Source organism: Lagenorhynchus albirostris, chromosome 14, assembly GCF_949774975.1.
Source record: "Lagenorhynchus albirostris chromosome 14, mLagAlb1.1, whole genome shotgun sequence".
Classification (NCBI taxonomy): Eukaryota; Metazoa; Chordata; class Mammalia; order Artiodactyla; family Delphinidae; genus Lagenorhynchus; species Lagenorhynchus albirostris.
Genome location: NC_083108.1, coordinates 64,232,087 through 64,245,683, shown reverse-complemented (window position 1 = coordinate 64,245,683; position 13,597 = coordinate 64,232,087). Strand labels below are relative to the sequence as shown.

The 13,597-nt window shown below is 43.0% G+C and overlaps 1 protein-coding gene across 3 annotated transcripts in view; it reads left to right on the top strand.

Moving 5' to 3' along the window:
• SLC5A1 (solute carrier family 5 member 1) overlaps positions 1-12,978 on the top strand; it is a 53,530-nt gene extending 40,552 nt beyond the window's left edge. Inside the window, exons 12-15 of one of the 3 annotated variants that reach the window (XM_060170368.1) lie at positions 1,446-1,614; positions 5,903-6,118; positions 7,640-7,742; positions 10,921-12,978. In XM_060170368.1, the coding sequence (XP_060026351.1) occupies positions 1,446-1,614; positions 5,903-6,118; positions 7,640-7,742; positions 10,921-11,147 (715 nt within the window). In that variant the 3' untranslated portion in view covers positions 11,148-12,978. Of the gene's footprint in view, positions 1-1,445; positions 1,615-5,902; positions 6,119-7,639; positions 7,746-10,920 lie in introns of all 3 variants that reach the window. The other 2 variants (XM_060170367.1, XM_060170369.1) reach the window with 2 other exon arrangements.
• Positions 12,979-13,597: the final 619 nt, after the last annotated feature.

The window sequence follows — 13,597 nt, the reverse complement described above, 5'->3', positions numbered from 1 at the left end:
CCAGACTATGTGCACGCTTGTAATGGGCACAACAGGATACTGAATGCAGTAAGCATTAATCCATGGGTCAGGTGTGCCCATTATCCCGATTATCATGGAGCAGATGCTCTGGATAGAGGATTAGCAGAAGCTTTGCTGTGTCTCTCCATGGGGCTAAGGCAGGCCAACCTCCTCAAGGGAGGTGGAAAAAGTCCCTGGGATGTCTGTCAAGGGAAAGGTTCCCAGGGAATGCTGCCACCTCATAAATCTCATGAGCAAGATTGGGCAAGGGAAGGAAAGGAAAATGGCAGGCCACTTTCAGGAGATGAGACACCTGGCACTCAGGGGAGGTCTGACCACTGGGCCAGAGTCCACCACTCTGCTTCACCGGAAGCAGCACGGTTACCCTGACTGGGTTTTCCTTAGAAAGAAGTTTACTGGTGTTTTTCTGCTATTTATAAGGCTCAAGATGCAACAGGGGAAGAAAACCATTTTGTTGCTTTGCTCAGGGCTGGACCTCTTGGCCTGAGATTATGTTGGGGCTCATATATTTTTTGTGCATCCAATGACTGCTGCCCAGGGGTTTGTCCCTGTCCTAGATGAACTTACAGTTACATGAAACAATTCCAAACTTTGCTGTGGCACCTGTAAGAGCAATCAAGGGCTCAGAGAAGGGATAGATGAGTGCACCATGCAGTAGCTGAGGAAGGCTCCTGGGGGAGCAGCATCCAAAATGGTGGATAAGAGTTGGGTAAATGGGAGGCAGTGGGAAGGGCATTTTAGAGGGAGAAATATGTGAGTGAAAACACTGCCCCGCAAAGGTTAGCTTAAGACTCTTGCCTTAAATTCAGGTAGGAGAGATAAGAGAATCACAGCCTTCCTTCTATTTAAATCCAGAGGTTATAAGGAACCCTCCAATCTGTTTAGGACTTGAAGTGAAACTCAAAAGGAGGAAAGCTAGAGAATTCCCTAGTGGTCCAGTGGTTAGGACTCTGTGCTCTCGCTGCCAAGGGCGCAGGTTCAATCCCTGGTTGGGGAACTAAGATCTGCAAGCCACATGGCGTGCCAAAGGAAAAAAAAGGAGAGCTGGCTCCAAGGTCCATACCTCTGTTCCTATACTCCACTGCCTCTCAAAGTGGGATTCTCTCCTGGTGGTTACTGGGTCTACTTTACTATTGAAAATCAAGTGCATTTTACTTACAGGTGAAGAAGATTTTCCTGAAGAAGCAGAATACAGAAGAAAAGAGTCTCAGTGAATTTGCTAATTATTTTTCCTTGCTGTGGTCATATAAAACTTTATATCTATCTATCTATCTATTTTTATGTGTACATCTATATTTGCTAGTTATACACACACACATATGTATATATATATCTATATATCTATATATATATACACACAGTGATATATATTTATTCATGTGGAGGCATTTATTGACACGCTATTGTGGGGGCTTTGATTTCAGGTTGTTCATGCTGGTGCTGATTGGCATCAGCATTGCCTGGGTCCCCATTGTGCAGTCAGCACAAAGTGGGCAGCTCTTTGATTACATCCAGTCCATCACCAGTTACTTGGGACCACCCATTGCAGCTGTCTTCCTGCTTGCTATTTTCTGCAAGAGAGTCAATGAGCAGGTAGGTATCATACATGTCTAGAAAAATCATTCTGGAAGAGAAATTCCCATCTGGATTTGTATATTCTCTGGGAGGGATTCTATTTCCCAGAGATCTTAAGCAGGAATGAATGTGCTGCTGAGGGTTTATATGGAAAAGCCTCCAGGGACCATGGGACTCTCCTGGGTTCACATTCTCTCGGACTTCCCTCTTCTCTTTGCTGCAGGTTCCAAATTGATTCCCAACTAATGATGTATGTTTTCCATCCACTCCTGGTGATTTTGACCCAACTGCATGGCACTCCCTGGGAAGTTTGTAGCCCCTGGGTGAGCAGCTCCAGAGGAAGTTCTAGCACAGGCTACCTCCTTGGTTCGGCAGTGAGCTAGATTTTCCAGCCAGCACTTTTCAGGGCCCAGTGAAGGACTAAGTAGTGATACTCAAGCAGGATAGGGATGAGGGACTGTCAGGAATCTCACCTGTTGAGAGAGTTTGTGTGTGTGGATAATGGAAGACTCAGCTGGAAAGGCAGGTTAAGGTTAGACTAGGCACAGTCCCTTTGAAAGCCAGGCTGAAGAATTTGGGCCATCAGTGGGGCAACGTTGCAGATTTTGAAGCACCACGAAAAGGATGCCTTTGGATAAGGCTTCTGACTGGGATATTGCTCAGTGTCTCTGTATCCAACCATCTCTATGCCTGGGAAGGATTGGGAAGGGGTAGGGGTGTTGACTATGTAGCTGACTGTCTGAAACAATATAAACAATGATGTATTTTTGGTTAGACAACCCCTTTCTCTCAATAGGACAGAGACAGATATATATCAGGGAAACACTTCACTGCAGTGACCCAGAGTTGAGGTGTGTGAATCACAACACGTGTCTCTCTTCCTTTGTCATTTGCCATTAGGAACATAATCCAGATTTGCTGGGAACACAAAACTGGGTGCATGGATAAGTGGCCTTGAGAGATCAGAATTAAACCTGCAAGTGATCTTGGCAAGTTAGGGAAATTGGCACACATCTTGGAATACGTTTCAATAGGGATTGACAGAAACTGGTTCACTGGGAGATTTCTAAAATTCAGGTAAGGAAAGTGTGGCTAGAAGCCCAGCTGGGTATTGCAGTGGGCCACAAGCAGACTCAGTTCAGCAATGGACCAGAGCTTTCAAAAGGTAAGGCTAGGGACTTCCCTGGTGGTCCAGCGGTTAAGACTCCAAGCTCCCAATGCAGGGGGCCCAGGTTCGACCCCTGGTCAGTGAACTAGATCCCGCGTGCCGCAACTAAGACCCAGCACAGCCAAATAAATAAATATTAAAAACAAAAGTAAGGCTAAGAATTGGAATAGATTGTCATGGTTCTCAACTGGGGGTAATTTTTCCCTTTCCCAGGGGATATTTGGTGATGTCTTGGAACTTTTTTTTTTCGTATCTGTGAACATTTTAAAATTATATTTCATATTTTAAAATTTTGGTCAAACAGAAATTTCTTTGATACCCCAAATCCAGATTATTACCTACATTTCAAAATTCCTTAAGGAAAGGTTCAGTTTATCCTACTATTTTGATTTCCTTGGTAGGAGATATAGCTATATATCTTTATGTCCATGTCTATGACACTCTGAAAGGAATAAACACATTTTGTGAGCATTGTTCTCCTTTATTTGGCAGTTATTTATAACCACTCTTCAACTAACTTCAGAAGTATTCCAAGTTATTAAAGGGAGTGCTTTTTGGGTATGTAAACACCCAATAACTACTGTATTGGGAACATTTCTTTTAATGGTGCACTAAATTCATCTCTTTAATTAGGAAATGAGATGACTAATTTTCACATCATAAATGCAACATTCTCTTATTTCATTATTTTTTTAAAAAATTTATTTATTTAATTTATTTTTGGCTGTGTTGGGTCTTCATTGCTGCATGTGGGTTTTCTCTAGTTGCGGCGAGTGGGGGCTACTCTTTGTTGCGGTGCACAGGTTTCTCATTGTGGTGGCTTCTCTTGTTGCAGAGCATGGGCTCTAGGCACGCGGGCTTCAGTAGTTGTGGCTCGCAGGCTCAGTAGTTGTGGCTCGCAGGCTTTAGAGTGCAGGCTCAGTAGTTGTGGCGCACGGGTTTAGTTGCTCCGCGGCATGTGGGATCTTCCCGGACCAGGGCTTGAATACGTGTCCCCTGCATTGACAGGCAGATTCTTAACCACTGGGCTACCAGGGAAGCCCTTATTTCATTATTTTGGAACATTTTTTTCTTGGCCACGCCGTGCAGCTTGTGGGATTTTTAAAGTTCCCTGATCAGGGATCAAACTAGGGCCCTCTGCAGTGAGAGCATGGAATCCTAACCACTGCATGGCCAGGGAATTCCCATTTGGGAACACTTTTGATTGTTATGATTTGGAGAATGTTACTGGTATCTAGTGGGTAGAGACCAACATTCTACAATGCACAAGACACCCTCCTACCCCACTTCCCCCAACAAAAAATTATCCAGCCCAAATGTCACAGTGCTGAGGGTGAGAAGCCCTGGCCCAGAGTCTCTGGAGAGTAGCACACAGAGACTGCAAAGTGATTCTCAGGACTCATCTCGCACTCTGTTTGCTGAGGGGTGACCAAGTCTTGAGGAAAATTTCAAAGGATCCCAGATTTTTCTTTTTTTCTTTTTAATAAATTTTAAGCTACACTAACTTTTTTTTTTTTTTTTTACTTTTAATTAATTAATTTATTTAGGCTGTTGCTGCGTTTTAGTTGCAGCACGCGGGATCTTCGTTGCGGCACGCAAACTTGTAATTGCGGCATGCATGTGGGATCTAGTTCCCCCACTAGGGATCGAACCCAGTCCCCCTGCATTGGGAGCGTGGATTCCCACCCACTGGACTGCCAAGGAAGTCCCCCAGATTTTTCAAGAGCCTCTTGAGAATAGAGACTAAAGGAATAAGAGCAGACTAATTGCCAAAAGAAAAGGAAAACCTAAGCGAGTTTTATCAATACTATTCACACAAACTAAAATTAAGAAATAAATTTTTTACTGAAAAAGTGTATGAGGGACAAACGGGACCTCTTTTTCTTCTTCCTTATTCATTTATTCATCCAGCAGACACTTCCAGATGCCAGCATAGGGCTAGGCATTAGCAACACGCAGGGAATGAATCCTGGTTCCTTCTCTGAGCAAGCTCCCAGTTCAGATGGGGAGACAGGAGCGAATGCATGATTACATGGCAGTGTGGTCGGTGCTGGTGTGGAGGTGTGTCCACAGTGCTGCAGCCACAGCAAGGAGGATGCACCCACCCAGTTCTGTCTAGGCAGAAGGAGAGGAGACCTTCCAGCTAGGGCAAGGTTCCCAGGAAGGGATGAACCTGTGCCCTCCTAAGTAGAGAGAATGACCTGTGCAAAGAGACAGGACATGAACATACATGACACGTTTAAAGAATAGCTGGTAATTTAGCACACCTGTAATATACAGTGTCGGGGTACAGATGGCTAGCAAAGGAGCTGTTCAGACCAACACTTGACAAAATCACGAAGCCTCCTTTTGGCCACCCTTCTATGTGCTCACTCTGCTTTGTCATTGGTCCTCTTAAAATATGACCTGTAGACTCAGACCTTGTCCTCTAGGTGAGAACTGACTGAAAGGAAGGAAAGAAGGAAGGAAAGGAGGGAGGAAGGAAGAGAGGGAGGGAGGGAGGAAAGAAAGGGTTTTTTTAAAAACCTGAAAAATTGTCCCCCAATGTTACTAGTCTCTTAAGGGCTTTCCATAATTCTGATATGTAAACCCAAAATTTAATGTAAAAACACACAGTATAATTTTATGTTCTCAAATTAAAAACAGTGACTTTGGATCTATAAAAGGGGGTGATGGAAAATTCCTTTCTCCTCTGTCCCCAAAAGACCCAATTTCTTTTTCCATGTCTTCAAGGAATACAAATTACTTCACAAGTAATTGCTGTACATCTGAATGTGCCTAAATCTGGAGGCTGATGGTAAAAGTAGCTGCAGGTAGAGAAATTCAAATTATTTTTAAAGTTAAAGGGAATTAAGGCCTTAGGTTGCTATTCTAACCAGTTATTAGACACTTTACTCCATTATCTTGTGAATCCTTGTTTTATGACTTACGTAAAATCACATTACTGAAACGTGGTAAACGCAACCACTGAAGGCCTGATGTAACATTCCTAGCCGTATTCTGAACTCCACTGTTTCCGTTTTAGATAGCCTGGAGCTCTCATTTCTCTCACTGTTATTCTTTTGCCTCTGTCCCCACAGTGAATGTGCAGCTGTTTTCTGTATACAGTGTTTCTTAACCCTGGTTTTTCTTTCACAGGGAGCCTTTTGGGGACTGATCATTGGATTTGTGATTGGGGTGTCCCGTATGATTGCTGAGTTTGCCTATGGAACTGGGAGCTGCATGGAGCCCAGCAACTGTCCCACAATTATCTGTGGTGTACACTACTTGTACTTTGCCATCATCCTCTTTGTCATTTCTCTCATCATCATCCTGGCTGTCTCCCTCTTCACCAAGCCCATTCCAGATGTGCATGTGAGTATCCATCTGGGAGACCTGTTCTGCCCTGGTTTCATGTTCATGCTGCAACACCCATCTTGGTTGCCTTTGGCTCAATCAGACGTCACCAACTCACATGACTAAAATAGGCCATCCTTGCTTTTGGTGTCATGTAGAAGGATACAGGACAGAAAACATGGTTTCCCAGTAGAGCAGTGTTAAGAGTATGTCTTCAGCAGGAGTCCTCACAGCAGGCCTCATTTCACTCCAGAGGCTATTCTCTGGATCCTGCTCCCCAAGTGACAGCTCGGTACAAGGGAATGAGATCACATGGGCAGGCACAGGGGTCACCCTGGCTTGGATGCTTATGCCCCAGATAGCAACACATATTTCTTGTAACAATCTCCTGGTCATAGCTTCCAGGGGTCCCAGCAAGGGACATACCTGGTTATAAAAATCACCACGTTGAGGGAAATCTGAAGTATGATTTACCCTTTATTTTTTCCCAATTAAGCCTCCAAACAGTTGCCCATAGAATTTAAGAAATTTCAAATAGTATCAAAGTCTAATTGATTCAAGACTTTAAAAATCGCAAGTACTCTTCTTTAACTCTAGATGTCACCCTTGGTTTAGGGTGTGTTCGCAGCCCTCCCAATGCAGATGAAGATTACCAATTATGGGTCATTTTTACCATAAGCAATATAGTCTGATAACCCAGCACAGGTGACATTCTATCCTTTTCAGTTTTCCAAGGAACAGAGCTAGAGAGTTAACCCAAGATCGCATTTGTCTGTAGAGAAAGAGAAAGGGTTTTGTTTATCCCTTTCTGGTGCGTGGACAAATACAGGGCTTACGGAATCCCTGAGAGACCTTCAGTCTCACTGCCAAATTTTCAAAACTGTGACCAACCTTAATATCAAACAAATATTGCTTTTATAGCAGCAGAACCGCCATCATGGTTAGTGGCCAAATCTGTCACAGGCTCACTTTATGTTGTATTAATTGCTTCTTGATGTCTCAGTTTTTGAAAGTATTGTAGCCCCAAACACATTTAATTCCATGCTTCCTCTTGAAGTAAAGTAGTTTCTGGTTTTATGTCAATAGAAACTGCACCTCCAGCTGTTCCCTGTTCTAAATGGCTTATGAGTCTACAATTCTCCCCCCATAATATAGTACAGAAAACCTGATCTTACACTGCTGGTCTAGATAAATGGGTGTCTAGCCTTGTTTCCCAGCACAGGTGCTAAATGGAACAAATTCACTTATCATATGTAACAAGAGATCATTCATTCAAAACATTTCTATGTTCAAGGCAGTCTCATAGCCTCTGAATATGCACATAGCATAGGGGCTGGTGTGCACGTGTGTAAGATTTATATCCACATTCCCAGCATATTTAGAGATAGTGCTGTGGATGGGAACTGTTATCTGTGTTCTTTATGGTATTGAGAGCCACATTCCTTTTCCTTTCTTGATATACATCTCTTTGTTCTCTCAACTTCTTGGCCCAAGACACTGTTTGGATCTTTCTGCTAACCTGTTCTGCTTTCTCCACAGCTCTACCGCCTGTGCTGGAGCCTGCGTAACAGCAAAGAGGAGCGTATTGACCTGGATGCAGAAGAGGAGGACATTCAAGAAACCTCAGAGGAGACCATTGAAACAGGTGATTTGTGGCTCAGAGCCTATTCCTAAGCCCTAAAGAGTTACTCCTCCAACAGCAAGACCACCTTACTGAAGCCTTCACTAAGTGCCTCATCAAAGCTCAGATCTTTCTACTAGAGGGGAGTGAGGAGTGGGGTGTGGGGTGAGATGGATCAGTGGGTTTTGAGTAGTTTACTCAAGGTCTGGCCAAGGGGAGGAAGGGGATACCAAATCATCCCAGCTCTTCAGTCCCTGGTTTTTAGTGCTCAGTGAGTAAGCGTGGGTGAGATACATGCCACCCTGACTTGGTTTGGGGCTTGGCTAGGGACAAGGGAAGGCTCAGGACTCTTCCGACATAGCCTGTGAGCTGAAAGAAGTTGGAACCAAAGCTATGGTCAGTTCTAGTGATATCAGGGGGATGGGATAGAGGCTCGTAGGGTCTTGTGTCTTACCGGCTTACCACATCATATTTAAAAAATCAAATTTCCCTGGAAGTCCAGTAAGATAATGCTTAGGCAATGCCAAGAGACTTATCCTGATCATGGAGCAATGCTTTCCTCAACTTCTGTGTTGCAGCTTTTCCTCCCTAGATGGGAGGGGTGCACACATGGAGGATGGTTGTGGTGATGTGCAGTGTGCAGAAGTGTGGTAGCACAAGGTCATATGTGTTTTACCTGGTACTGGGCTGGAGGTCTCATCACTCCATCTGAAGGGGAGCATGGATGCTGCACAACAAGGTCTGAATCTGGCCATCAGGAAACTCATAGAACTAGCTCTGGAAAGGGCCCTAGAGATTGTTTGGTCTTATCACCTCATTTTACAGACATGGATATTGAGGCCCAGGAAGGGAGAGGCTTTGCCTATGGTCCCAGCTCTGATGTAGTCTGCTCTGAGATCTCTAAAGACCTCTCAGTTCTGAAATGTAACCCTGCAAGTGCTGGAAGGAACCTAGAGCCATAGGCAGCTGGCCATGGTATTGAAAAAGGCTGCCCCTTCCTGCTTCCTTGGGACAGGCAGGTGTGAACATGCCCCCTACTTCTCCCACCCCTCAAAATGTCTCCACATTGAGTGAGAATATCAGATTTGAAAGGAACATGGATGAGGCATATTTTGCATGTTTTAATGTGGAAGAAGAGATTAGCTCTGCACCACAGGGAAGGCTTAAGACAGATGGGTGGAAAGAACTCTTCCAATTTAACTTGAAGTATGGAGGCAGGATAGTGCAGAAACTGTGTGGTATTTGGATTTGGGGAGAACTGAGGTTGAATCCTGAATTCTCTACTTACTACCCTGGGCAAGAGATTCCATTTTTCTAAAGGTCAAGTTCCTCACAAAAGTATTCTAAATGATAGGCTACACTTCATAGCATAATCCTCCACTATAAGCATAATCCTCCACTATAAGAATTGGCTATAGTTATCACCGTCATTACTGATACTTAAGGAAGAGTTTTCTAACTGTGTTTGTCTGGAAAGGGGTGGGCAGCAAGTATGCATCTAACAGGGATGCCATAGAGGAGACTCCTACACTGACTAGAGAACTGGCTTAGTGACTTCTGAGGTTCCTGGCAGCACTTGAATTCTGTTGTTTCTTGAACTCATGGTGAAATCAGACTGAACACTCTGCCCTATTAAAGTTCAAAAAATGAAGATCTCTTGAGGGCTTTTGCAGGCAATAGGTGTGACCCTCAACATTCTCTGAGAAATGGCAGCATGAGGAAACTTGCAGCTGCATCATCATCATCCCCATATCATCACCACCAGCACCATTGTCATCATGACTGATATTGATATGATCATAACATTTTAATTATGAATACTTTAGTCTAGTGATACATTTTAGCACTGCATCATACTTATAAGGCATATAATGCAAGTGTAAGTCTTCCAATTTTACAGATGAGGAAAATGAGACATAAAGACTTTCTCAAGGCCACCCAACTTTTTATTGACCCAGATAACCAGGCATTTCTCACTTGGGCTGGTTAGTGAGCCCAACTCCTTGCTAATCCCTCCCCATTCTCCTATTTTGGTAGAGTTTACTGAAATGGAGGGGTACAAGGAGGTTTGTCTATCTTTTTTATGTGTGTGAGAGAAAAGAGAGGGAATGGAAGGGGACTAACACTTCCTAACCCCTACTACACACTGGGCACTCTCTCAGGAAATCTTATTAATGAAGAAGATGTTATTTATCCAACTTTACGTATACTTGAATATGAGAGGTGAATTAAGAAGGCCATAAAGTGGATTGACATATATACACTAATATGTATAAAATGGATAACTAATAAGAACCTGCTGTATAAAAAAATAAATAAAATAAAATTCAAAAAAGCAAAAAAAAAGAAGGCCATAAAGCTGGGTTTTGGTTCCAGTTCTGACACATGTATGTGCTTGACCACTGAGGTTCTTTCCAATTCAGTAAGTCTGTGATTCTTAGAACTGGGAGAGTGGAGAGCAGTGGTCCCTGACCATGGTGCTGAAAACACAGTGGGCTTGATTTTGTATCTAGTGAGTCACAAACCTGAGATTCTAACCCAGGTCTGCCTACCTCTAATGCCACACCTGGGCTCAGCAGACAGAATTAGTTCCCTTGGTGGGCATCCACTTTGAATGGCAAGGTCAGTTGAATGGTTCGACACAGCAGTATCAGATCTTAAGCCCTGGAAGTGTTGATCACTGCTGCCTTGTATCAGGGACTATTCAGACCAATCCTTATCACATGGCTGGATCTGTTGTGAAGCCTTGGAGTTTCCAGGTGTAGCCAGTGCACTCCTGAGTCATGCCAATCTCATTGCTTTTCAGTGATGTAGCAAACAGACATGAGTTTCTGTGTTTGGGAGGTGGGTTTTCCATGTTCTTCATACGTCACAGTCCCCAGCCAATTGTTAACATTTCTCTCTCATAAACTATTATTTCCTGTTTGATTCTGACTGTTCTAAATTAAAATGTATTTACATTGGGCCCAACAGAGATAAAACGTAGGCAAGCTGATCATAAGGATGTAGAATCCATCTATTAACATCATCTTATAATTATGTTTATACAAACATAAATTTGTACCATTTTCATTCTTGCAAACAAGAAAACTGGGAAATGTCTGCAAAATGGCAGATGTTTCATGGAATGGCATCTCCCCTGGAAACCTTTTCTGGTGCCTCCTGCTTCTGTATCCAACAATCCTTTTATGCTTTGCCCTTGAAACAGAAGTTCCTGAGGAGAAAAAAGGATGCTTCAGGCAGGCCTATGACCTGTTTTGTGGTCTGGACCAGCAGAAGGGTCCCAAAATGACAAAGGAAGAGGAGGCAGCCATGAAGCTGAAGATGACAGACACCTCGGAGAAGCCTTTGTGGAGGACGATAGTGAACATCAATGGCATTATCCTGCTGACCGTGGCCGTTTTCTGTCATGGGTATTTTGCCTGAGTCCTGCCTTCTGCTGCAGGCTGTGCTTGTGAAGGCTGGGATCTTTATTCTGTCTCCTTTTAATCCCGTTCTGCAGTGTTGAAGGGACACCAGCTAGTTGTAAAGTTTGCCCAGTTGATAAATGTGTACATTTGTAATTACAGGCTAGCTAGAGAAAAATTGCTGTTTTGCTGTTAACTTGTATTTGAGACCAGTGTGATACAATCATCTGTACATATCGGAGCTGCAGAAGGAAATTCCACTCAGTCTGATGTCTAGGAAAAGGCAGTCTGATGTCTAGGAAAAGGCAGACTAAGAAACAGAAGCCCATGATGTCTGATGCAAGTTTGTCTCAGGTAGATTCAGCACGTCAACATTGTTTGTGACCCTTGAATATTATGTTAAGAGTTGTGGTCTCCCTGGTTCTTACCACTTTCCCTGTCTAACTTCCCCCTTCATTTTTTTTTTAAAAGAAAAATCTCCCCCGCCTCATGATATCCCAGTCAAGGTTTTCCTGGCACAGGAAAGATCAATCTGATAAACTGATGAACACGTTGAAGCTGAGGATGTGAACTTGATGGGGTCCCTGTCCTGGGTGTTTGCTCTTTGAAAGAGGGGCCTGGACATGGCAGTACTAACACCAAAGGGAGGGACCTAGGCTCCAGCCTCAGGCCAGCGGGGAGAGCAGATAATTCCGAGTCAAGGGGATTTTCTGGTTTTCTTAAAAGTGTCCATTGTCAGTTCTTTGTGTTGAGATTTCATTCATTTTAGCATTTCCTGTGCCTGGACTCTCTTAGCCACTCAGTAATGTTTGTGGACTGAATGAATGATGCGGGTATTTGTTAATAAATGCTTGCTTTATTTTTGGTTAACCTTATGGCTGCACAGAGTACACACTCTGGTGACTATAATGAATTGGGGTGCATTTTTCAGAGGCTCCTCTTCCTCATGGTGCTGATATTGACATACAGGCTTAGTAACTGACTCAGTGTCACAAAATAGAGCACATATGCCTCTTGGGGGCATCTGTCATCTCAAAGCAGCTGCACTCTCCTGAAACACTGAAACTTTTAGCCAGAGATCCTCCTCCCTGTGAGTTCATGTGACCACAGCTCTTCTTTTCTTAAGTGTCTTGATTGGTGGTCATCCATTGACCAAGTTTGGGGTGGGTGGTCTCTGTTCCAGGTGGTAGCACTCAACACTTTTATTTCTTGTTTTACCTGTTTCCTAGGGAGAAATGTTTTAAATTAAAATTAAATTTAATTAATTTATTTCTTTTAGTTCCACCTGTGGAATCTTAATCATATTGTAATATAATCCTGTGGAAGTCATGATGTTAGTATTGACTGATTTCAGGCTAGCTTAGAAAAGAGCTGAGAGTGGTTCCTTGGGTATAAAAATGGTTCAACAGGTAAAGAATGGCTTCTTCTTGTGAAAGGAAAAGAAAATATTTGATGTGCCCTCATTCTCCCCTTAAGCTAGGCAGAAAACAAGGAAAAGTGGAGAATTTCACATGGCTAGTATTACTTAGAGTACTCAGTTTTGTGGGGAGTTTGTGATATTTTTGAGCTTTGAGAGGATAAAGGGAGAGGATTGAAAGCTAGTGGATGGAGCATCATAAAGTATCTAGATTGTCCTAGATTCTGTTTCTGACCTTGTCAATGATTCACTATATATATTGTGGTAAATTATTTTGTCTCAACTCTGTATTTTTCTCTTTGAAAAATGGGGACCTTGGTGCTCATAGCATCTACCTACCTCCTCTGGGTGTGACGAGGTCACTTTGAAAAGAGGATGAGCAATACATACATGAAAGATGCCAAGCAGATGTAATATTAAGCTGCATTTAGTCCTGTACATTAAAATTTATTACTTTGGTAAAAAATAAAAACATTAAAAAACCATAACATCCTGATTTCCTGTTTTCTAGAGATTCTAGACAAATACTGAGCTTGTCTGTGGTGAGCATTTGTTGGTACAAGATATGGATTAGGAAGCAGGAGCCAGGACAGTTGAGAATAGAATCTAACAACTTGAACAGTTTAACAACAAGTAGCAAAGTTTGAAGATGATTTCCACTTGAAAACCACTAGTAAACATGAGGTGAGTAACTACCTTCAATGCACAATGTCCCATTAGAACAGACTGAACCACTTGGGTAACCAGGGCCCAGTAAGTGATAAACTATACTAGAATAATTTCAGGGATGCAGGAAAGAGCTATTCGTTTCCTCAGATGGAAGATGTGTGTTATGGTGCAGAGTGATTGCTCATTAATGCTAGTTTTTAGAACTGAAAAACCAGGCACTGTCAGGAATAAAGCTTCTTTAAGTATGGATGACCATTTTAAAAGGAATCTTTCAAAATGAGAAGATAAAGCTCCTTGTCTGCAGAGTGACGTTGGTCCTGGGGCCTTTGACATACCTGGGAGCATTTCTTACTTCCATATAACTGAGTCAGGCATTGGTGTAT